The sequence below is a fragment of the Punctularia strigosozonata genome (assembly GCF_000264995.1).
Source record: "Punctularia strigosozonata HHB-11173 SS5 unplaced genomic scaffold PUNSTscaffold_10, whole genome shotgun sequence".
Lineage (NCBI taxonomy): Eukaryota > Fungi > Basidiomycota > Agaricomycetes > Corticiales > Punctulariaceae > Punctularia > Punctularia strigosozonata.
The window spans coordinates 68,576-92,545 of record NW_006767442.1 but is presented as its reverse complement, the minus strand read 5'-3'; the positions used below and the strand labels follow the sequence as shown (position 1 = coordinate 92,545).

Here is a 23,970-nt window from a genome sequence, read left to right as displayed (position 1 = left end):
CTATTATTACGGTGATCTCATCGTATGACGCGTTTCTGTCCTTCGACACAGGCAATGGGCCCACGAAGTCCATTCCGATTGCCTCCCATGGGCGAGTAGGTACCGGTAGTGGGTTGAGCAATCCGTACGGTTTCTGATTATTAGGTTTGCTCTTCCTGCAGGTCACGCAGCTTTCGCAGAAAGCCCTCACGTCAGATATCATCGACTTCCACCACACGGAACCTCGCAGATACGCGATTGTCTTTGATGGCCCGAGGTGAGCTAAGATTGAATGCGCACGCGATATGATGATCTCGCGTGCAGATCGCGGCCCTATCATGCATCCAGGAACGCATAGGATCTTCGAGCCCTCGTCCTTCAAGTACATCACGTCATCTTCGATTGTGAAGTTCTTGAACTGCGATGGGTTCTCAAGTATAAGCTTGAAAAACGAATCTTCCGCGTATTTACCCTTCAGGCACTCCGGAAACCGAATGTTACCATCATATTCTGCTATGACGTCAAGGAACTTCGGGGCCATGGCGGCCGCTTCATCATTGTCGGTTTCTACATCCGGCGATGTCTTTCCTGTTGCGTCAGTTTGCGCATGTATTCCTCCATGCCCGCCCTCCTGACGTTGCGCCGGAAGACGCAGCGTCACCTTCTTGATACGCTTAGCGAACTCTTGCGCGGTCTCTGGCCGTCCCGTCTCAGCCGGCTGCGGGGCAACTGGCTTCCGAGTCGTCGGTGCAATCACAGCATGTGCCAACGATGGCTCCCCTGACAACTGTGGCATCACTGGCCCTGGCACCGCTGCGCGTGGGGCGCGAGGCCGCAACGTCGCCATCCGCGCTTCCAGACCGGTGAGTACGGGCATGACGTCGCCGCGCGGTGGATGGTCTTCGTCATACTGGACCATCTCACTGCCCGAACGTACCATTCCCGGTTCGTCATCCGAATAGATGCGCGACAGCGCATCTGCAAGCTCATTTTCCAGTCCCGGTACGTACTTGATCTTAAAATGGAACTCGGACAGTTTTTCCAACCATCGCGCTTGACGCCCCGTTAGGTTCTTCTGATTCATGAAATGAATCAGTCCCTTATGGTCGGTATACCACGTGAACGGGACCCCTAGCAGCAAGTCACGATAGCGTAGCATAGTCTCGAGACCAGCTAACAACTCAATCTCATGCACAGCGTAGTTCTGCTGTGCCGCGGTCAATTTCGCAGAGTAAAATGCGACTACTGACGCCGATTTCCAGTCCGGCCCTTGCAAGATGCAGCCACCGACACCCGTCAGGCATCCGTCTGTGACCACATGCACCTGCGGCGCATCCGGCCCATACCTCATGGCAACACGATGGACATTCCGATGAGCGTATACAAGCTCCCGAATCTCATTGAAGGCACGCTGCTCAGTTGGACCCCAACGATAGACGACGTTGTCCCCGGTTAATCGGTTCAAGACGTCCATCGGAATGCGTATCCCAGCGCAGCCGTCCGCAAGATATCCTACCGCACCCAGAAATCCGCGGAGAAGGTCACGATTGGTCGGTACATTCCAAGTGCGTATCCTTTCAACCTTCACTGGGTCGAGTCTGATGCCCTTTCGTGACACTATCTGGCCTAGTAACTTGATCTCGTCGGCCAAGAAATGCATCTTCTTCTCGGACAAGTAGAACTGGTTTTTGCGCAGGATGTCAATGACAAGTCTCACACACCGTACGTGCTCTTCTAGATCGTTCGTATGAACAATAAGGTCGTCGAGATAGATCTCGAGCCACACTGTCAAGTACGGCGAGAACATGTCTGTCATCACCGCCATGAACGTCGCGATGGCATTGCAGTCACCTTGCTGCAGGACATGGCTTACCATCGTACCATCTGGAGTCGCCATCAGCGTGTACTGGACGTCTTCCGGCTCTACTCGGACCTGTTCGTACGCACCCTCCAAGTCCATTGCTGTGAAGTATCGGCTCGCAGCTACGCGGCGGCGTATACCATCCTGATCCGGGAGCGGGGACGCCAGCTTCTCCGTATTGTCGTTCCGAGCTCGTAGGTCGACCGTGTTCCGCATACCTCCTGATGGCTTGCTTAAGAACATGATAGGAGACGCATTCACACCGCTTGCGTATTCCCAACGTCCCGACTTCAAAAAGATGTCTCGCTTTGTGTTCCACTGCTCACGAAATCCCTCAGGACACCTAGACGCGCGGAACGGATACCGTTTCCCTTTATCTATGATAGGAATTCGATGATTCACTCGTCGCAGCGGAGGTAATGTCGTTTCCGCCGCTTTTTGGTATAATGGTTTTGCATATTCATGGAGTTCCTGTCGGATTTCTTCAATAGACCGTTCACGGAGCTTAGCTGCTCTTGATGCGAGTTCCCCAACGTCCTCGCCTGTTCGCATGACCTCAGGCTCCTCGCATCCGACAATCACCCGCGAAGGATTCAGTCCGAACATGATCCTGTGCTGCCAGATGAACGGCGTGCCCAGGATCAGATCATAGCCATCAATATTCATTATGTCGAATACGCGCTGGCACGAAATCCGGGCATACTGTAGGTCTACCGTGGTGTAATAGTTCACCTTAGTCTTGGACCCTTGGGCCGCGAGCTGTACAGTGATCTGAGTATCGAGTGGAGATTTGTGGACCTTCAGTTGTTCGGCGAGAGTCGTCGACATGAAATCGCCGAGAGATCCTGAGTCTAGAAGGGCACGGCACTCGTGGCCGTTAACACGCACTGTGATGACGATGGGCCTCGGAACCTTACGCCCTGAGGTTTTAATTCGAGATGCGTTGCGTTGAAGCGACGCAAAGCTGTCTTTAGGAGGCTGTTTCACGCGCGCTGCCGCAAGTCGACGACCCGCCTCCTTACTCCCATCGACATCCAGCCCGATGCTTGCAGAGCGAAACCAGAGAGTATCGTCAGCACCCAGCATGTAGAGAGTGCCATCGATCTCGAACATCTCGCCCTCTACGAGGCCGTCACTGGAGTCATCCGAAGGAATGTTAAATCGGGCACCCGGTGGGTAATCGCCGTCCTCGGAGCTTTCATCGCTCCTGGCGTCTCCTGCCTCGCTCGCAGCATCCTCGCCCTCAGGATCGACCGTCTCTCTAGGAACTCCCCAGTTCCATTCCCAAAGGAAGTCCACGTCCTCGAAGCCAGCCTCATCGCGCGCAAAACTCCGAGCCAACGCAACGAATTCCCTCATGCGCACTCGATACCAATTTACAAAGTCAAAACCTCGGCGTATCAGCAACTCATTAGGAATAATGATAGGAAGGTCTAGGCGGGCGTCATTCATAACCCAAGGGGTACGTCCATCCGCTAGCAAAATCATACAAGATGCAATCGCAAACTCATTGGTCCAGATATCCCACAAATGCGGCAGTTGATCGATGCGCGCCTCGACGACAGAACCTATCCGATTGGCAATAGGATCGCCAAACCGAGAGGATCCTTCGACAAAGGCATCACGCTCAAGCCGATGTTCCCGCACGGCGTCCGGACACACAAAGTCGGGGTCAACATCCTGGCGCTCATAGGCGTCGCACACGGCTCGGACAGCCGCCGTGATACCACGGGTCTGGAGGTAATCCAGCATACTACGACGCCAATCGACCCTATACGGCGTGTACCAAGTACGTGCCTCCTCCTGGACCCAACGCCGTTCATCGTATGGCGGTGGGTTCCCGATCGGGTCGAGACCATCATCATGCGAAGGTATTTCATCGACCTCCTGCTCAGACAGCAGATCGTCATTATCCGATAAGCGCCACCGGATGGAGCCGCACAGTAGTTCATCCATGACTTCCGGATCATCAACCGGCGTCTCTGCATCTTCGTCCAGTTCCTCTACCTCTGCGAAGTTAATCGCGTAACTTGTCTTGACACCCGGCGCGCGTCCCTTTGCGTCACTCTTTACCTGCTGACCTTCAGGACAGTTGCGACTCATGTGGCCCGCCTTATGACACTTAAAGCATAGATTGTTCTCAAGATGATCCTTCAATTGGTCCCGCGACAGAGGTGAGTTCCGTTTCGCACTCGTATCCTTCAGTCTTGACCGGTCTTTCGAGTTCGTCGCCTCTGGAGACGTGATTCGATCAGATTTCTTCGGCAACCCAGAACCGGTGTGGTTTCCGTGATCTCCTCCATTTCGGCCGCCTCCGCGCCCATACCTGTTATTTCCCCCACGGCCTCCAAGATCTGTTTTATCACCATGGCCACCCGTTCCGCCTCCAGAGCCCTGCGGCCCAGAAGGTTGATTGCCACTCAACGGGCTTCCACGATGGAGGCTGTTGTTAATGGCACGTTCCGCAATGATGGCACACTCCAGGACATCTTCGTAAGTGTCAATATCCGGGTGTAGTCGATCCCGATACAATTCACGGCTTATTTCGTCGTCTAGTCCTTCCCAGAACCGATGCACAAATTGGCGGTCCGAGATTTCATCGCCTAAGTCGTCACGAAACCCTTCCATCGCCGCCGCGTATACCTTTACGGACGACTTGCGCTGACGCCAGCTCCGCCATCGCTTCCGAATCTCGTTCATGAATCCATCCGGGAAGCAGTAATTGAATAGTTCATTGAAGAACTCCCGGACCGTCCACTCCTCAGGGCTCTTTACGACCCTCTTGAAGAACTGTTGGGCATTTCCACTCAGGTAATGCCCTATCTTTGATACATGCCGGTCTCTAACGATCATGCCGTCTATCAGGTACTCAACGCATTGCTCAATATAACGCTGGTACGCTTCGAGATCAGCGCGGCCATCGTACTCCTTCGGAGGCTCAGGCTTCACGTTAGGCTTGATCGGCGTAGTCCCCGGCCTCTCTAGTTCCCTCATAGCCTGTTCTAATTGTCGTAGTTTACGCTCCAATGCTTGCCCCAGGGAGCTATGTGGGGATATGAATTGAGAAGGGGGAGCTACCGACGCACGTCCTTGGCGCCCACGAAGCCCCCCTACTTCAGCAGTTCCAGGCCGTGCCGTACTGCGTCCATAGATACCTCCGCGCAACCTAACGGAGCGTGCGCTATCCTCGTTCTCTTCAAGCTCCCTGCCTGATTGAGCAATACGTTTGGTTTCAACAATCTTGGGGCCATCCTGTCTACCATTCATATCACGCTGGGAGGGCTGTACACTATGTCGCTCAAGCTCAGCGACGCGCGCTGCCTGAGCTTCGACCGTGACTATCAGTTGGTTCATCCTCGCGGCCAGGTCTTCAAGCCTTCGCTCAGCATCCATTTTAGCTCGATCTGCCTCGTCTAGAGCTCGTTCTACTTCCTCCTTGGCTCGCTCAGTCTCACGATGGGCTCGCTCTGCTTCAATTCGGGCCATGTTTGCGGTATCGCGCTCTCGTTGGGCCTCTCGGACCTCGCGGTTCTTCCGATCGCGGAAATCGTCGGCTGACCTACTAGCACGGGCAATGATGCCGTCAAGTGATTCATCCGAAGACCCGCCAGATATCCCGGCAGCCAAAGGCGCATCATTGCGCAGGCCATGCATGGTTCGGAAAGAGTTGAGAGCGGCCCTCTGTGCGTTAATATCGAGCTCTTCACCTTCAATCCCCATGAGATTGATGTATTCCGGCACGCTCTCGGGACTAATGTGAGGTGGCACTTCGCGTTGCTCACTACCAATGTGCGAAGTTCCCCGTTCGACACCCTTGCCCTTTTCCACAGGCGTAGGCGTCTCAGGAGTATCCTCAAAGTCCGTGTCACTGCCCTGCGGCGTGTACGACACACGGCGCCTGCACTTCAACTTCTCAGGGGCCCGGTGTACTTCCAACATCACTGGTGAGTCCGTAGTATCATTGTCATCGTCCCTTGTGACTAAGGACGTGTCTTCCAGGTTAGCTAGTGATGCGAAACTATTTTCATCACTAACGAGTGCTCGATTAGATAACACCGGCGACGCGCTATGGCGCCGACGCGGAACTTTGGACCACGACCCGGTGCCGTCACTCGACGGCCCGCCGAATCCACCGATGATGAAAGGTGATGAACCTTTAGACTCACTCATAGAGTCATCCAGCCCCGTGGGGTTGCGCATCTCTCTACGCGATTCTCGCCCTCCAGCGGTAGTACCGCTTTGAACTTCGGGCGAATCTCGTCCCGGGTTCGAGGCACGAGGCTCGACCGCCACAGGGACACCTCCCGGGTTCGGTACACCAGGTCCGACCGCCACAGGAGTCATATCATTACCTCCAGGGTTCGGTACACGAGGTCCGACCGCCACAGGAGGGCCTCCAGGGTTCGACGCACGAGGGTCGACCGCCACCGGAGGACTTCCGTTAGGACCGGTCGCCGCAGCGCCAGTCCTGTTGACAACGTTCGCCGCGGGCTGCGAGGGATTACCGGCGGCCCGCACATCTCTGCGGGTCCACTGACCCGTCAATTCGTCTCTAATAGGCATGGTAGTCACAGTGTAGTAGCACAAGTAGTAGGATACTTAGCTTGTCGTCGCAGTATCCGATGTAAGGGCGTGTCCGGGTGATCAAGCCGGGCAGTACCTATCCACAGGAGTAAGCGACTTCGAGCGGAGCGAATTACTCACAAGACACTCTCAAAAATATGTGACGCGAGTAAGATCAGAACTGATCAAGGTGCGTTCACACGGTTAGTTTCTCGAGCGGCGCAGTCAGAGAGTTCAAAGCCTCGTTATTGAGCAACTCGAGAAGATACAAAGTTACCCCTCCTCCGTCAAGCGTCGGCGTACTTATACTTTATCGTAAGTACCTGACCATATGGAGGTGGAGCATGCTGATGAATCAAAAGGGGGGACGCGTAAGCGTCCAGCGAACAAAAAAGGAAAGTAGCGACGGTCTCGATAGCATCGACGGCCGAACCGCTACAATGAGGTCATTGGTCGAGACGCATTTCCGCAAAGCGAGGCAGCCACAACACCCATGATTTGTACCGCCCATCAGACACAGTTATGTAGGTCTGTAAGGCTGCATGTATGATATGATACGTATATGTAGAACTATCAGTAGGTGATAGAAAGTGAGTGATTTGCCGACCCAGTCCAGCACTCGCGTGCCCCAGAAACTACATATTACTAGTAGTAATCATTCCAGTCCTCGACAGTACCCCAGTAGAGATACTGAACATTGTTCAATGTTAGGATTACTTGTGTTCAGGCCAAAGAATCTGACGCACCACTTCTTGTACGGTATTGCCCAACGGATAGTGAGAGTCGGTTTCTGACAACTCGATATTGCCAGTGACGCGCAGTCCACCATATGTGCCCGTGTTGTATGTGAAATAGTTGTCGTACGTCGCTGGTTGAGCACCGGAAGGTTAGTCATCCGCAGCACGGGAGGTAAGATAAACGAACTGAGATCGGGGTTGACGAAGTGAAGATGCAGCCTCCCGGTATCCAGGTCGATTGTCCACTGGAAAGGGAAGATTAGGTGCGTACCGGGAGAAGTGCCCAGTGGGCTTACGATATCGGACTGGTACTCCGGACTGTAGCCCACAGTGCATACACCACGCCCACCCGCGGCCGCTACGAAATGTATGCGTGTAAAAAATCGTACGAGATATTGAATGAGAGTGCCCTACTGGCGATGCCAACGTTCCCAATCGTGATCACACTGGTTGACGTAGAGCGTCAATATCTTTCATACAACGCGAATTTAGCGACCCACTTGCTGCTCGTAGGCGACAGGATCGCGTCACATGCTGCGATGGCGTTGATATTGTACTGTGAATCGCCCTGCGGAGGTCGTCAACCAGGCGAGCGGATGACGCGCACGTTCGACGAACCGTGATGTATATATTGAAAAGGTTGTACGACGAGGAAGGAGTAACGAAGGAATGTGTTGGGCTATCACGTTCCATGATGCCACGCTTCACCGGGGTTGATGCAAGCGAAGTGCTGGAGAGCGAGAAGTATCCGATGAGGGTTCCATCGGTAGTCAGCACACCGATGGAACCTGTCTGCCTGGGCCAAAGTCAGTTTGAACACGCGTGCAGTATCATAGGCGACTTACTCGCTCTGAGTAGTGTCTATCGGGAAGGGTACACCAGAAGGCTCGGATCGTTCAGCATCTAGATTAGTGGTGTCATTCGAGAAGCCAGGATACAGACGTCATGCGTACGGGTAGTGCCCGATGGCTGGAATATCCTGCGTGGCTTGCGCAGAGGCATACCTAGAGCCAGTCTTGCGCCATTGCTCTGTCGCTTCTCGTAGTTGGGAGGCCGGAAGCCTATGGCGGAGACATACTGAACTGCAACCAATACGGATAAAAGAGCGCGAAGATCGAAGACCATCCCGTTTTCCCCGGCTTGTGTAGAGGATACAAGGTAGACTGTAGACAAAAGCAGGAATGCGTCAAACAGGCATCGTTCGTAAAGTTATGGGCCTCCTATGAGCCTCCCAACTCCGCATAGATTCAGGTACAAGGCACGACACGAGCAATTGACATTTAGGCCAGATCACGTCCATGTTGGTCAATAATACGCCGGAGGCTTGCGCCAGGCTTCAAGCTTCAAGCTTCAAGTTCGACAAACATCAGCTCAACGGTGAGAGACGATGAATTGGGTGCTGTTGCAGCAGACGTGCCGAGTTCACTGTAGCCGTGGGAGACAACTTCCGGTTTGGGTATTCCGGCATTTGCCCGTTCCATTGTCCTCTTTGCCCATTGTCCAGCGTTTCCTACAAGAGGGCGCGCAACCTTGGACCCTGTACGCAAGGGTTGCCCTCAATATCTGTACTGCTGCATGTTTTCGCAATCGTCCCCGAATTCGAATCTTCAGCGCCGTGACAAGGACAACCTACCCGCTCACGTGCCGGTTCTCACATCTTTCCCAGGGAAATGCTTCGAGTTAGACCTTAGTCTCCTAGTATCTGGACCAGTCCTATTTGCATGTATTCACCGTTCACGGTATCCGAGGCCACTAGCTGGATCTGGCTCCCCGCACATCTCGAGGCTCAACTGATTCAACGATAGTCGGTAGCTCCGCAAGTCGACGTTGTTCTCCATCGGGAAGCTGCGGCCTTGTACTCGGATGTCGGTCACAGGAATACAAGGCGCATGCCGCCTGATGCAGCCTTACTAGACCCTTGTGCAGCACTCATCGTGTACTGTATGCGCAGTTGGCCTCGCAACACGAACCAGTCCCGGATATATTGGTATCGTCTCTCCGAAGCCGGATTACGCTCCACGATCGACTCGGGTTTCGGCATTTGCTGACTATAGCCGATGCTCTTATATTCCACGTTTTGCTAGAAGAATGGATCACTCTTCGACGTCAACTTTGCCTCTGCTACCTTGTACTTCAGCTCGTAACGGGCGCTCGAGGCACAACAACCCTCTGGATAAAACCACATGGACAACTTTGCCCTTTCACAACTGACTCACCCTGTACCCCATCACTCCAGATGGCGACACTTCGCCCGGCTCGGTACATCCTTGCGAAGGAGCGCAATCAAATCGCGGTGCGCAACCCGCCCAAGCCTTGGGACGACGCCACCAGCTCCGTCGGCCACCTGAATACGGCCAGCGCTGCCAACGTCCAAACGATCGTCCAAGAAAAGGATGCGGAGCTTCTTAACGGCCACGGGAGAGGCGCGTTTCGCGAGTTTGACCCTTTCTTCCTCTTCCGCAAGACGCCCGAGGAATTCCTCGTCGAGGTTGTCGAACGGCGTCGGCGGCTGCGCATAAATCCCCTCGTTACGGAACGCGTCAAGCAACCGTGAGTCAAGTCCTTCGTGTTCATGGCGGCGGGACGTTGAACTGCCCATCCTCCAGTGGCTGCATCCACGTTTTTTGGTTATCCAGCGAAGCCATGGGTTACCGAACCAAAGTTTGGGACAAGAACGAGGCATGGGCAGATGCAGTGATACCTCTAGACCCAGACGGCGGCCTTGACCTGCGTCGGGTTCAGAAGTTATGGAACCTCGACAACATCTACGTACGAATGCACCCTTTCTCGTTCTGTTCCGTACTAATACGTGATCCAGGTTTGGGATCAACATAAGGAAGAAGTGTTCGAGAGCGCAGACCCAGACCGACTCTCTCCAATTGCGGTGCGGAACCTCCTCGTCTATGGCGAACAGCTATACTTTCTCGAATTTCCTTCAGAAGAGGACCTTTACTGGCGTGAACGCCGTAGGGCAATACGCGCGTGGATCCGCGACTATACACGAGCCGTCGCGCGACGAGCCGTCACTGCGTTATGCACACTCCTCCTCGCTGCCTTCGCCCTCTTTTATCTGCATCAGTACGAATGGGGGGTTGCATTCATGCGCAGCATTGAAGAGATGTGGGAATATTACGAAGGCCGACGTTTCTGCCCGGGGCCTTCATTCGCCGGCACCCTGCAGCCAATTTGGGCCCCTTCTGCACCCGACTCTGCTGCCGCGGCTTCGTCGTTAAACGCGACAGCCGCATCCACGCAGTACTTGACGCTCCGCCGTTGAGTGTTGCGTCCACCACAGACGCGTCCCCTACGCGATCTGTCCAGAACGTCGTCTCCTCCAGCAGTTTTCCCCCGTGTACACATTGTTCCAGCTTTCCTGCATCCCGCTCTCGTCTTTCGACTCGCACATGCTCTCAGCACTCTCGTGTTGCTATCATATGCTGTCCCTTGCTCTCGCTCGCTGTTCATGCGCCTATGCCCTCCGCCATCACATGCTTTCCTCGTTATGCTTTCTCATCATGCTTCCGTCCTGTCTAGCCTTATGCATACCGTTGTATCTTTCTCTGTCCTAGCGTACAAATACATCCGCGTTTCCATATGACGGTATTTGACTGCCGCCGCACGACATCGATTGCCGACGACATACTTTTACGGTCACTCACGCTTCAGGGAGCGCAGCGACGAGCTCGATCTCGACGTCGGCGTTCAACGGCAGGGCCGCCACTCCAATGCAAGTTCGAGCCGGGAACTGTCCCGGCTTCCAATACTGGGACACGGGTAGGGCGGTACGTGAGACCAACAGGACGATCGTGCGCTGATAGTTTATGAGCAGCATACCTGGGCGTAGACCTCATTCATGGGCACGAAGTCGCGCGCGAGGTTGGTCAGGTAAATGTTGACCTTGACGACGTCGTCCAGGGTTACTCCTGAAGCCTTCAAGACCTTGATGATGTTTTCCAAGGCCGCTTTCTGAACGAAGTAGGATGATCAGCGACATGGATAATTAAGTTTGTTTGCACGTGCAGTCTGCCCTTGGACACCGCCGTCGGCGAGCTTCAGGTTCGCATCGCATCCGATGTTCCCTGACAGGAAGACGTGGCCTTTTGACTTGACTGCCTGAGCTGTGGGAGAAGGCGTATTCAGTATGGTATGCTTCGCAGAGACAGATGAACGTACAGTATATGGGCAGCGGGGGATTGGCATCCTCAGTGAAGACGATCTGCCTGGTGCTCATCTTGGTTCGTCAACGGTGGATGTTGGGGCGCCAATGCTCGGAGTCGTAGGGTTAAGTCCTGGAAGCTTATAGCTACAAAGATAAGATCCCGATCCCAGCGGCGGCATGCGTCCATCTGATCATGTCGCAATCCTGCGGCAGGATGCCGGCCCAGGTGATTTCGCGCATCTCAAATCGTGCGAGGCCCCTTCTGGAAATTCGCATGAAATAAAGCTCTGCTCCGTCTTTGCACGTATGTCGAGCCCAGGCATACGAGACCGACACAGCAGCAAGGAGAAATAAGGAGGTTCAGGTTCAAGTTCAAGAAAGGGCTGCTCAGTAGTCACCGCGTTGAAATCTGTCAGTACTGTACCAGTGTTGATCTCGTCGAGAGCCATGCCCTAGTCACTCACCACACCATTACTGGCAAGTTGCTCCTACTCCGTGCTTCGACTATCTGGCTCCACAGAACCATATTCTGGTCTTATTAGTCACAGAACCGATGAGTTCTGACCATTGAACAAGCCCGACATCTAAACATTCTTATTCTATGTGATGTCACTTCGTCTGTCTGCCGTTCGTTCGAGCTGGTCATGCACATCACAATACTCTGCTACGGCTCTATCACGAGCTAGAAGAAGAATAGGCGAACAAAGGCGTTTCGATTCTACCGACAACTCGCGCCCTGTTGTATATATACCGAAATGCAATGTCTACCGCTTCGGACAACCGAATAATGCACCACCGGTATTTGAAGGCTTACAGTGGACGGTGCATGAAGGGGAAAATTGGGCTGTGGTAGGCTCTGGGGCAGGAGAGAAGACCACCTTACTCGAAGTGCGCATGGACGACCTTCTGGTCAAATTGTAACTGAACCACTTCCTGCATAGACGCTGCGGGGACACCTACGGCTGTCCCCGCCTCCACCCCCACCGCTTGGATTATTCCCTGCGTTCTCCGCGCGGGGTCTGGACCCCTACAATTGTGTCTCCCTTGTATCCTTCGCGCACCGACCCCATTCCTCCGGCTCAGGATTCTATGACTACACCGCCCGATACGGCGCCGTACGCGAGGAAGACCGCGTCACACTCCGCGAACACCTCTTCGACGACCCATCCAATGCCAAGGATGGCGTGGAACACGACCACGAACTGCTCGACAAACTCGACCTCACACGTCTACTGGACCTACCCTTAATTGCCCTCAGCAATGGCCAAACCAGGAAGGCCCGCATTTATCAAGCCATTCTCTCTCGCCCAGAGCTACTGCTGCTCGACGAACCGTTGAGTAAGGTCATGTTCCCATCATGTCGTTATGCGGCACTGACAGGCCACCTAGCTGGTTTGGACTTCTCTACGCGTGACCTCCTGCTCTCCCTTCTCCACAATTTGCATACTTTGCACGAACCGCGCATGATCCTTGGACTTCGGGGTCAAGATCCGCTCCCGGAATGGATTACGCATGTCGCACGCGTCGAAAACGGACACGTCTCCGCACAGGAGAGAGCTGCGACGTACACACCTACGGATACAGAGCACGCCGATCGCCTCCAGAACGAAAAATCATCCGGAGAGGCGCAGGCAGGCGACATCGTAGTGCAAATGCGCAACGTTCGGGTTAGTTACAAGGATAGACATGTTAGTACGCTCCCATCGGACGAAGGACGAGTGCATCTCACCGAACTTTTGTAGGTACTGAAGGATATCAACTGGACCATACGAACGGGCGAGCGATGGCATTTGCAAGGCTCCAATGGTTGGTCGCAATACGCGCTACCAGCACCAAGTTGACGTGCTCTCTGCAGGCTCAGGAAAGACCACTCTTCTGTCTCTATTGACTGGCGATCACCCGCAGTCTTACACGCAACGCCCACTACCCGATCTCGATCGACGTCTCGAACTATTCTCCCGTCCGCGACACCAGTTGCCGACCGCGACGCTGAAAACCCTCGTCGGTGTGGTATCACCAGAGCTCGGTAACGCATTCCCGCGCCGACGCGGCATGACCGTCTGGGAGGCTGTGGCCACAGGCTTCGAAGGCACCTTCGTCGGTGCTGGAGAGGAAGGTGTAGGCTCTCGCTCGACCCGGACGGATGCACGCGAAGATGGCTTACTGGGGGAGGATGAGGAGAACTGGCGCGTCAAGAGGGTATGGGAAGTCTTGGAAGCTTTGGGACCCGCTTCGTGGCCCTCCGCTGGTCAAGACACAGCATCGCGCCTGTCAGCTCGTGGAGAGGTGGACCCTATTACGCAGACCTTCGCCAAACGCGAATTCGTGGATCTATCTTCAGGAGAGCAAAGCATCGTATTACTGGCGCGTGCGTTGGTGGGCAGGCAGCAACTCATCATCCTTGATGAGGTATGGAGCGGCATGGATGGCAAAATGATTGCAGCGGCAAGACGTTATCTGAACAGCGACGATGGAGTGGGACAGAATCAGGCAGTCGTCGTGGTCAGCCATTGGGAAGATGAAGTACCTTGGGACCAGGAGAGGGGGCTACGGAGATACAGGCTGGAGGAGGGCCGTGGACGAGTTGTGGACGAGTTGTGAAAGTTCGTTCACCATCGAAGCTCGCCCATCCTTACAAACGCACAACGATGACAACCAACGGAATGCCACCGATTGCATGCGACGTGCACTACCTCGCTCGCTGAACTCCATTCACGAGGTACATGTCCCGGAATGTCCTGGAGTAAGGGAGCATTTTGTACCTTGCCTTTCCGAATCGAGTTTGAATGTTCATGCTAATCACTTCACCTTGCTCGAACGGTCCCGAGAAGAATGCGAGGCCAAGCTCCTGGAGCAATCGGTCAACGAAATAGGGTCTTGCCCGTCCTCAATTCTAGGGTTCCCACGAGCGCGCAGCACAAGAAAATCACGGCCTCCATTGCGTTAGTGAGTCAAGGAAGTCGAAGTAGTGTTCGACCACTTTCAGGCTCGTGAGCTGCTTCCATCTTTGCAGCGGCCATGAGAGCAATCGTGCTGGGTGGTACGTAGGTACGACGTGGGAGAATCTCGTCAAGCCTGGAACGAGGGCAAATTACTCGGGCACACTCGACTACCGAGCGCCGTTGCATCACCGCAAGGCACTACCGCACCGCGCTGCGTATCCCGAATCTCGGACGATGACGTTGCACTGCTCATTCGATCACCTTATCTGCATATGCTGTCTATCGCTTCTTGAAGTTGGGTTCGAGAGATAGGGCCTTCCTCCAAGCATGATTTCACTGGGGCTACCAGTTACCTGGAGTTGACTCTGACGCTAACATTCCAGGCCCTCCAACTGTCCCAATTCTTGGTAACCTGCCTATTTTCCCCCGCGAGTTTCCGCACTTTCGGTTCTCGGGATTGGGTACGTCGACGGGTTGGGAAATCGAGTGACCTCATGCTGGACTACGTATTCTACAGCGAAAGAATACGGAGATGTGTTCTCCTTGAAGATCATGAACCAAACCATGATTATACTAAACTCGCCCACCGCCGTCGAAGAGATTATCGAGAAGAGAAGTCTGTCGAGTGCGAGCCGCCCCGCGTCGTGAGTTGACCAGTTCCCGACTTCCGTTGTTGCTATGAGTCGCTCACAGCTCGCATTCAGCATCATAGCTGATATGCTCACTCCTGATAACATGAACTTCGGTTAGTGATTTTCTCCTATACGTTGGCATCGTCTGACTGAAATCTTGCAGGGACATGTCATTGCGGTACATTTGACCTGCATTCTTCGATACCTGAAAGCTGATCCCTTCCCGCTTAGCCGACGAACAGTGGAAACACATGCGTAAGGCTGCTACACGGCTTTTGAACAATGAGAACATGAATAAATTCAGACCATTGCAACATGCCGAAGCCACTCAACTCATGTGGGACTTTGCTCACGACCCCGAAGTACTGTGGCGAAAATAAGTATTGCCCATGTCACGACCATCGACGTTCTGCTTCCACACGACAACAAATGACCAAAATCTATATCATGGAACTGTATACTAGGGATGTACTTTACACTGATATAGTATGCAAACCGGACTCATGCGCATAAGCTGCGAAATTCATGGAACATCAAGGATGGTACAGCAGACACACCATGTGAGTGACCACAAATGAATGTATTTCTTCGTTACAAAGACAAGGTAGACACTAGTACTTAGTATATGACCCCTTTGCATCCTTCAGAGCATGGATACGACGAGGCATACTCTCGTACAAAGATTCCAGAAACTCCATATCCAACTTCTTCCACTCTGACTGCACGGCCTCCCACAACTCATCCAGATTGCGCGGACGAGGACGAAGGGCTCCAACACGGGTCTTGATGTGATGCCAGACATGTTCTATGCAGTTCATGTCTGGACTATTGGCCGGCCATTGCATGACAGCGAAGTTCTGAGATGAAAGCCACCGTGAGGTGAGCTTTGCAGTATGCTTTGGATCGTTGTCGTGCATGAAGAGAATATCAGACGGCGTGAGTTGATGGTCGTGCAGGGTGCCTAAGAGTGATTCTTCCAGGATATTGACGTATTGGTCCGCATTCATCTTCCCTTCCACTTGGTGAAGCCTCCCATACCCTCGACTTGTGATGCATCCCCATACCATTATTGACCCGCCTCCATGCTTCAACTCCGGATCCACATTCTTGTCATCAAACTCTTCGCCTATGCCCCTCCTACAGTACTGCATCCCGTCCGAGCCCCACCGGTTGATTCTGAACTCATCTGAGAAAACTACGCGCTCCCATTCAGGTACCGTCCATTTCTCATGTTCATGTGCCCAAACAAGTCGCCGTTTCTTGTGATCTGGAGTAAGGACAAACTTTCGGCGGCGTCTACGTCCAGGGAGGCCTTGTGCCGTCAGATAGGCACGGACTAGTTGTGGGGTAACGGACTTGAAGGCGGCCTGCTGCACCTCCGTTCCAGTATGAGCCCTGCCAGACCGTATCATCCAAGCTGCTACACGCGCGTCGCGGTCCGAAAACTTTCGTGGACGTCCAGGTTTCGGTGAAATATGATAGAAGTCTCGTGTAACGTGGTATTTCTGATAGACACGTTGGACTGTGCGCCGGTCACGACCCACCAAGCGTGCCACTGTCTTTGGAGACAGTCCCAGCTCGATGCTCGTGACAATTCGGGCCTTTGTGGTGGGTGTGGTGTATTTTGCCATGAGGAGCCGTGATATATGACCGATAGAAACAATGTACAGTGTGGATTGTGCAAATGTGTGGGATGTTCGTTGCTCAAGGAGTGCGCAACGCGTACACTCGACGCGGCCATTATGTAAGCGTGATCGTGTGCTCCCAGCTGTTGTCAGCGAAAACTCCAAGCAAACTTACGACAGCGTATACTACTGTAATGTGCACCTTGTGAGCTTTATTTATGCACGTAATCTCAAAATTTTGCCCACCCCTGGAGGAGCAGCAACTGCCAAAGGTTGCCAAGGAGGGGGTGGGCAATACTTATTTTCGCCACAGTACGTCAATCATATATTGCGATAGACGATGAAGCCATGGGGACAGGGGACGAACATAAGGTCGTAAAACTACAGTAATCAACCGTCAGTTTTCCAAGGCAGCTAAGCACCTAGCACCGTTTGAACTGGAAGGCGATGCTGCAGATCGCGAGTTCAACCGGACGAACCGCGACCTGATTCGATTAGCGGTCATGTCTTCATAGAGTGCTATGTAACATTACCGTTGTGATTGTGCCCGCGTTTCTCTCCATCTCCGATTCAATCGGGGGGGTTGATTATGTCACTTGCCAACGAAGGTTAAATTACCGGGGCTACATGAGTAACCGAAGCCGGCACCGAAGGCGACACAACGGCATTCGCCAGAACGCGTACTACGTCGATTTGGCCAACGATGCACCTCCGTTCTTTCTTTCCATTCTTGCTCGTTGGAAACTCCACCACCATCACCCGACTACGGGGCGACCACAGTCCGCTAGTACTATTGCCGTCTCATGGAGCATGCGGTGCGTGCAATTACGTCCAACGCGGGGCCTCTACCAAGCGGTACGCAACACGACGCCTTCTGGTTGAACCAAAGATGAACTCTGGCTGATTGTCTTCAGATGACTATTCTTTTGCTATACATCTCGTCTCTGGATTTTACATGTCCGTCACTCCATCATTGGTGCTATGATTTCGACCATCTGATGCTAGCGCCAGATGGGAACTTGCTCGATCGCCTTCGTTCCTTCTGGACCTCGCACTCAACTCACGCGGATGTCGCTATGGTACTATTATGTACATCGCCTCTCGATGTGCTACCGTCCTTTCGATCGTAACTCTCGTCGGGGTGATCGACTCGGCGGCTCTCGTCCAACTCCCGGTGAGCATGTCAGCTTCTGCATCTTTCATCGCATGTCTCATGGTCACAGAACTTAACTTATGCGGCTGAGATCGCTGCGTCTATATCCTGGGGAATATCGAGCTCTCTGTTCGCCTCGCAAATGCAAGCACATCTCTCCCGCTAGAGTTGACGGCTGACTGACAATCCCTTCAGGTGCTCCATTTGGGGTCATCGAAGGGTTAATGCCGTTTCGATTGTCATAGAGCTTGCATTTTGGGGAATACTATTTAGAGGTTAGATCGTTTGACGAGCCCACGGTCGTGTGCTGATTGTCCGTGTACCTCTCAGGAATGTTTCTTGTCCGCGGAAGATTCTCTGATAGACATGTTGTCACTGTCATGCTGGTCTACCGTGAGTCTTTGTTTCCGGCTATGGATGAAGGATTGATGCCACAGGTGTATGTAGTCACCTTCTTTTTCTTCGCGCAGACAGCCCTTGCCATAGGGGGTATATGGCGCCAGATCCCGCCCAATGCCACGGCTATGCCAGAGTCCCATTTGGAATCCGTGAACGAGGATCCGTCAAGTGTGGATGTGCCTGCTCGTGAACCGCATGAGGCATACTGGGAAACACTTGCATATTTCTTCCAGATGGCCAGAAACCGATCAATCCCCTATTTTCTGCTGGCTACTGTGAGTAGCGTGGTGGCAATGGTGGTTGACGTTAAAGGTCACGGTGAGGATTGTGACATTCGTGAAATGAAATCGCCATAAAGCTCATGATTCCCTTCCAACAGATCAATACAAGGTACGTACTATTCATGCGTTATATCTCGATATCGGTCATAATCAAGTAATGCCAGAGTGCAATGTGGATCTCTAGTGAGCGACTTCGTCCATGCCTATCGTGTTCATACACGCTAACCAGACATTTAGTGATAATCATGTAAGGGGCGTACTTGCGGGCTGGCTGGAGTGAATAACTGACTTCACTTCCACGACAGAACGGGCTCCGCCTGCAGAGTCTACGAGCAGATGGTCTATCATGGCGCTAGATGTCCGCTCGATGTGTAAGTTCGTTGACATTGGAGTCTGTCTGCTTGATGAAGGTTACGTCTCCAGTGTTCATCGCAAGTGGCGACGTCGATCCATTATGACGTTGAACAGGACACATCCTGCCTTCCTCAGAGGCACTAAACACACGCGACGGAGTCCTCATGGTAAATCGACGCTCAGTGGAGCTACCGCGTCTGGACAGTCGTTAAGATTGTCCAACTTGTCGAGGTAACTTGCATTTTGCTCATGTAGCTATGACCTGGGCTGATGCTACTCTTGTCGCAGGATCAAGTCCCTCGCACCATCTTCCATGGCATCCACATCATCCGCGCAGATTGCTTGAACCGGCTTAGTATGACAGTGATCTATGATGTTCCCGAAGAGCATGGTAATCGGATGACATTCCGCGGTAGGAACGGCGACGGCGGCAGCGGCGGGCAATATGTGATCACATGGTGATAGGCCTATATCGAAGTCTGTCGTGTTCATAACGAACGGGACCTGTGCGCCCGGGTGTCGTGGTATGAATACTATGTACTGTCTGTTTGCCCTGCAATGCGGTAGACCCTGAACACGTGCTACATAAGCCTCGGGTCGACCCGTCATTGTCATCAACGTTTCAACCGTGTCTCTGCCATCCAATATCCTGTCAATCACAATCTCCCCAGATCTGCAAGTCCGAGCCATAAGAATATGCTTGTCCGCGGTCTCTCGTTGTCGGCACAGACTACTCACATCACTACCGACGCCGGGTATACAGCACCTAGAGAGTCGCGATCATGCATCACAAGCTCCTCATTCCTCTCCTGTTGACTTCTTGGGCTATTGTTCCTGGCGACGCCACGGACACGGACACGCCGGATGCAGTCTTTGCTTCCAAGTTCAACGTCACAGGGCCCGCAAGGATCGTTGACGCCGATCGAGAACGAATTCGCCAGCTGATGCAACATGCGGAAGACATCATGGCGCAGTCGTCCGGAGAGAGCGGCATCGACCTTGGTGCACTCGCTTCGAGAGTCGAACTAACCCAGCGGAGGGGCAGTTGCTTATTGGGAGGCCAGGCGCTCGACGAATGTCAACAGGACGCTCACGAAGGCGACCGTCTCCGCGCGCGTGCCTCCAAGGGAGCTCATGGAGCGTATGGCGCTATTAATCGCCTGGTGAGTCCTAATCGGGGGGTTTTTTTTTTTCGCGCCTCCCCGGACATAATGCTAATGCATCGTCCAAGTTCACATACACCATGCAAGTTAATGTCGGAAACCCTCCAAGCACGTATGACTTGCTCATCGACACTGGCTCGGCTAATATATGGGTCGGTGCGCGATCCACGTACAAGAGAACTCGAACAAGCCGTGACACCGGCAACCATGTTGCAGTGAAATACGGCTCGGGATCCTTTTCGGGTGAACAGTGTGCGTTGATATAATCCAAAGCATGTTTCTTATACGGCCACTAATGTCATCGATCTGTTTCAGATATCGACGCTGTTACTATCACCAATGCGCTCAAGATGCGGCAGCAGCCAATCGGCGGCGCCAAGAAAGCGTCTGGGTTCGCCGAGGCTGGAATCGATGGTGTCCTAGGCCTTGGACCAAGAACGCTGGCGCAAGGCACGGTCGACAACACCGCTATGGTACCAACCGTGGTTGACACGCTCTACGGAGACCATGCGATAGCCTGGCCTGCGGTCGGTGTCGCGTTCGCCCCTTATGGCGTCCACACGGACCAACGCGGAGGAGAGACAACTATGGGACGGGTTCATCAACGAGCGGCCGCGACGACCCAAGTTCCGAGCTTAAACGGCGCTCTTCAAGGAGACGAGGGCGCCGAAGACGACAGTGGCGAATACCAGGCTCAGGCGGCATACAGCACCCCAAACGGCGCTTTAACCTTCGGAGGTTATGACCGCACTCGTTTCATCGGAAAACTCAGCTGGGTGCCTGTGACCAAGACCAAGCCCGCCAACCAGTTTTGGGGCGTCGATCAGCAAATAGTTTACGACGGAACAGTCATCATGCCACAGACGGCAGGGATTCTCGACACTGGAACCACGTTGATCTACCTCCCCAGTGGTACGTTCGTGCGAGGCTCGCTCCGTAGTCCCATTCCGATGATTGGACCTCTCGCAGACGCATTCCAGAAATACAAGCTTGCTGTCAAAGGTGCCATAGACAGGGATACCGGATTTCTGCGGATACGCAACGATCAGTTCAAATCGCTGAAACCTCTCAAGTTCGCCTTGGGAACGCGGACGTACACTCTCAGTCCGAACGGCCAAGTGTGGCCTCGAACTATGAATGCATACATCGTGAGTCTTCCCAGGTGGTATGGATCAGTGGCTCACGCGCACCGTTCGTAGGGCGGCCAGAAGGGCTATGTTTACCTCATGATCAACGACATCGGGGCACCATCGGGGAAGGGACTGGATTTCGTCAATGGATTCGCTTGGTCGGAACGGTTCTACAGCGTGTACGACACCGGCAACAATGGTGTTTGGGTTGCTGATTCGCCGCACGGGACATCGGAGACTAACTGAACGTGTTTGTTATTGCGAGGGTCTAGTTTCCAGCGTCGCGTATTATAGAACATTTATATAATCGGGGGGCGTTCGTATGCTGGAGGTCGTATCGAAAAGTAAGAAGGACAGCGTAGGAAGACACAGCAAACGGCAATGCAATCTTTAGGAGCCATTGAAAGCAAGTGGGTCCGACGAGGTTACAAAATGACGTTGTGCCTGCCATAAAGAATCAGAGGCACGGGATGAACAACTAGCATATCACGCAATCCGCCTCCGCTTTCGACAATCGTGCTTCGAATCTGGCGTATAACGTCCCGTTCGGAGCGATATATGGGCTGTCACTGAACAGATCGCGAGTCAGATGAGGGGGACGACACGTCGCTAACAGCAACTCACTCGTATTGCAAACTGGAGGCCATGAGGCTTTCGTCGAACGGTACGATGACCTCATTCCGGAAGTTGTGGTGGTCGCACAGCTCTGGCGGAGCCAGCTGGCCCGAGGCCGATGGCTTGATCCGGAGAGATATGGATGGTTTGGGTTTGCCCTTCGGCTTGTTCGTACGTGATACAGAAGGTGCCGGTGACAGTGGCGCAGAACTGGCCAAGCCTTCCCGCGATGAGTTTCCACTCTGAGGACTGAGAGCCTCCAGGAAGATGAGGTCACCTGGACTTCCATCGCTTCTACCATTCCTATTCGTGCTCAACCGTGAAGAGGCGGACGGTGATGATGGCGACGATGTATCCGGTGATGTCGGGCGGGGGTGTGAATAGGCGTAGTCCTCTATGACCAACCTGGAATCGAGCCATGTAGGCGGGCTATGTGGTAGGAGCGCTACCGAGACAAGCCATGTACCTGGCTTGATTTGCCTATCTCGCATTCCCCAAGCTCGCCTCCTTTCGCGTTCCTGGGTAGGAGGCCAGACCAGGAATGCAAGCGACCACAAGCGGCCTGGTTTCAATCGTTGAGCAGCAGCATCCACTACAGCAGACAAGAAATACTCGCCTCGTGCGATGAGCTCCACCTCGATCAATCTGGAGACACGCATTCGTTGTTGAAACAACGGAATTGTAAGGTGAGCAACAAATGCCCCTTGCTCGTTCCCTGCGTCCTCCACGATCACGTTGTCTGCTTGACCGTCTCCCGAGAGCAGTAGTCTATCTACACCGGCGGTAGGCCAAAATCCAGGGGAGCGTCTGAGGTTCTGGAACAGATCATTATCGGACGTAACGGCACATGCGAGGCGGATATCCGCGACAGTGGCGCTGTTGAGGGGAGCAGAGCGGGAGAGGAGCGCTATGAGGAGATCGTCCTGAGGTTCGTCGACATCGTTGCTCCGCCGCGGGCGCTTGACAATAGCCCAGTAGATAGGCGTATGTTCTTCGATGGATGGTTCCTGCAACAACGCGGAGAACGAGAGACCCTGCGTGGCGCAGGCTTCCTCGCAGCTGTCGAGAATGGATGCTGTTGCGCCATCGCACGGTTGTTGGACGAGCCCGCGTACGAGTCCGAGTACCGTATCCCGAACTTCTCTGCCGGACCGTGACAGACCGAATGGAAACCAACCGGAGCTGGGTGGCGCGGCCCTGCCTTTGCCTTTATCCTTGCTTTTTGCGCGTGCAACGGATTGTAAGCGCTCTTGGAACGAGGAAGGAGGGGGTAAAGTAGAAGGGCCGGGTTGGGGTCCTTGAGGATGCTTTGCGTCGGAGGGGCCGCGAGCGCCTGCGGTGGCTGCGCTGCCTGTAACGTTCTCGTAGGAGGGTGGGGCGTCAGGAAAGGTGGGATCGTCTGGCAATGGGACTTTATCTAGGATCATAGTAGCGAGCAGTAAGGGAAAGCCCGTAGTGCCTAGACAAGAGGCTCATATGTGCGCGGGCGCGCATGCCGCAGCTTTGCGCAAGCTGCTGGGCGCAGCTTCCGTCATGTGCGCGTGCATAGCCCCGCCGAATTGGTAATTGCCGACAATCGCTCTGAAGAACGCGCGTTATGTATCGATGCAAGGCTGTTTCGCCAGAAGTCAGGCGCAAGGGAAGGTCTGAGCAAGGGTCGCTGTGGGCGTCGGGATTCTGGTGTAAGATTGCACCGTACCGCGCAATAGCGAGCGAGGAGAAGTTACACTTGTGGTGCTGTGGTAGATGCTGAGCATGCTTGGAAAAGCCGTACCCTCTGCCCGGATATATCTTGTGATCCAACGCGCTGCCAAGGCAGAAGGAGTGCGTCGCCGACTGAGATGACTTAGGTAGTGCAGGGAAGGATGTCCGGGACGAGCGTCGAGCCCCACCTGCAGCTGCCCACACTGACACTGACAGTGACGATCGGTGGACATGGCACTCACGTGATCGTGCCAAGCGGCTGTTCCCGAGGCGCGATTGGCGTCAGTCCTACGCTTTCGAGTTACTACAATGTTGGTCTTGTGCGAATATAAGTCTATCGGAGGCTGCTCCTTGGCGCTGCTTCTCACCAACCGGGGTTTGCTTCCACGGCCAAGCTACGCCAGGCAGAACTGCAGCCAACAATGGTCTATTTATCCTCCTCCCTTTCTCAAGCCCGTTGCCGTAGACCTCCTTGGTCTCCCAGGTGTTTGCTTTCGCTGATTCCAGCCCTCTCTACGCGGACGAGCGCTGAGAACACGGGCCGAGTATACGTCGGGGAAGCTCCGCGACCAGCACTTACGATCAATCGAAGTGCCCACTCGCGCTTCGACGATATCTCTAGCCTAGTACCACAGCATGCAGCCATCAACGGCGGTATTGCTCCCTTATCTGT

At 53.9% G+C, this 23,970-nt stretch overlaps 6 protein-coding genes across 6 annotated transcripts; 3 read left to right on the top strand and 3 right to left on the bottom strand.

The window, feature by feature from the left end:
* Positions 1–6,960: 6,960 nt before the first annotated feature.
* Positions 6,961–8,275, bottom strand: PUNSTDRAFT_121623 (uncharacterized protein). Its single transcript, XM_007385806.1, has 9 exons — positions 8,094–8,275; positions 7,986–8,043; positions 7,759–7,936; positions 7,641–7,708; positions 7,555–7,586; positions 7,437–7,498; positions 7,328–7,385; positions 7,150–7,271; positions 6,961–7,093 (listed from the first exon to the last, which is right to left on the bottom strand). The coding sequence occupies exons 1-9, from the start codon at positions 8,263–8,265 to the stop codon at positions 7,049–7,051; spliced, it is 795 nt and encodes a 264-aa protein (XP_007385868.1). The 5' UTR covers positions 8,266–8,275; the 3' UTR covers positions 6,961–7,048.
* Positions 8,276–9,967: 1,692 nt separating this feature from the next.
* On the bottom strand, positions 9,968–11,397 carry PUNSTDRAFT_105362 (YjgF-like protein). Its single transcript, XM_007385805.1, has 4 exons — positions 11,314–11,397; positions 11,161–11,258; positions 10,975–11,106; positions 9,968–10,903 (listed from the first exon to the last, which is right to left on the bottom strand). The coding sequence occupies exons 1-4, from the start codon at positions 11,369–11,371 to the stop codon at positions 10,796–10,798; spliced, it is 396 nt and encodes a 131-aa protein (XP_007385867.1). The 5' UTR covers positions 11,372–11,397; the 3' UTR covers positions 9,968–10,795.
* A 220-nt stretch (positions 11,398–11,617) lies between these two features.
* PUNSTDRAFT_105361 (P-loop containing nucleoside triphosphate hydrolase protein) lies at positions 11,618–14,305 on the top strand. Its single transcript, XM_007385804.1, has 6 exons — positions 11,618–11,710; positions 11,782–12,187; positions 12,241–12,637; positions 12,689–12,987; positions 13,042–13,105; positions 13,155–14,305. The coding sequence occupies exons 2-6, from the start codon at positions 11,906–11,908 to the stop codon at positions 13,898–13,900; spliced, it is 1,788 nt and encodes a 595-aa protein (XP_007385866.1). The 5' UTR covers positions 11,618–11,710; positions 11,782–11,905; the 3' UTR covers positions 13,901–14,305.
* Positions 14,306–14,317: 12 nt separating this feature from the next.
* On the top strand, positions 14,318–15,253 carry PUNSTDRAFT_136248 (cytochrome P450; the record flags this gene model as incomplete). Its single annotated transcript, XM_007385803.1, has 6 exons — positions 14,318–14,339; positions 14,625–14,702; positions 14,759–14,885; positions 14,946–14,986; positions 15,037–15,051; positions 15,105–15,253. The coding sequence occupies 6 exons, from the start codon at positions 14,318–14,320 to the stop codon at positions 15,251–15,253; spliced, it is 432 nt and encodes a 143-aa protein (XP_007385865.1).
* A 4,675-nt stretch (positions 15,254–19,928) lies between these two features.
* Positions 19,929–21,224, top strand: PUNSTDRAFT_72737 (acid protease; the record flags this gene model as incomplete). The annotated part of the gene is made up of 5 exons (XM_007385802.1): positions 19,929–20,100; positions 20,164–20,402; positions 20,547–20,760; positions 20,818–20,996; positions 21,048–21,224. The coding sequence occupies 5 exons, from the start codon at positions 19,929–19,931 to the stop codon at positions 21,222–21,224; spliced, it is 981 nt and encodes a 326-aa protein (XP_007385864.1).
* A 374-nt stretch (positions 21,225–21,598) lies between these two features.
* Positions 21,599–23,020, bottom strand: PUNSTDRAFT_72792 (uncharacterized protein; the record flags this gene model as incomplete). Its single annotated transcript, XM_007385801.1, has 3 exons — positions 21,599–21,803; positions 21,912–22,097; positions 22,206–23,020. The coding sequence occupies 3 exons, from the start codon at positions 23,018–23,020 to the stop codon at positions 21,599–21,601; spliced, it is 1,206 nt and encodes a 401-aa protein (XP_007385863.1).
* Positions 23,021–23,970: the final 950 nt, after the last annotated feature.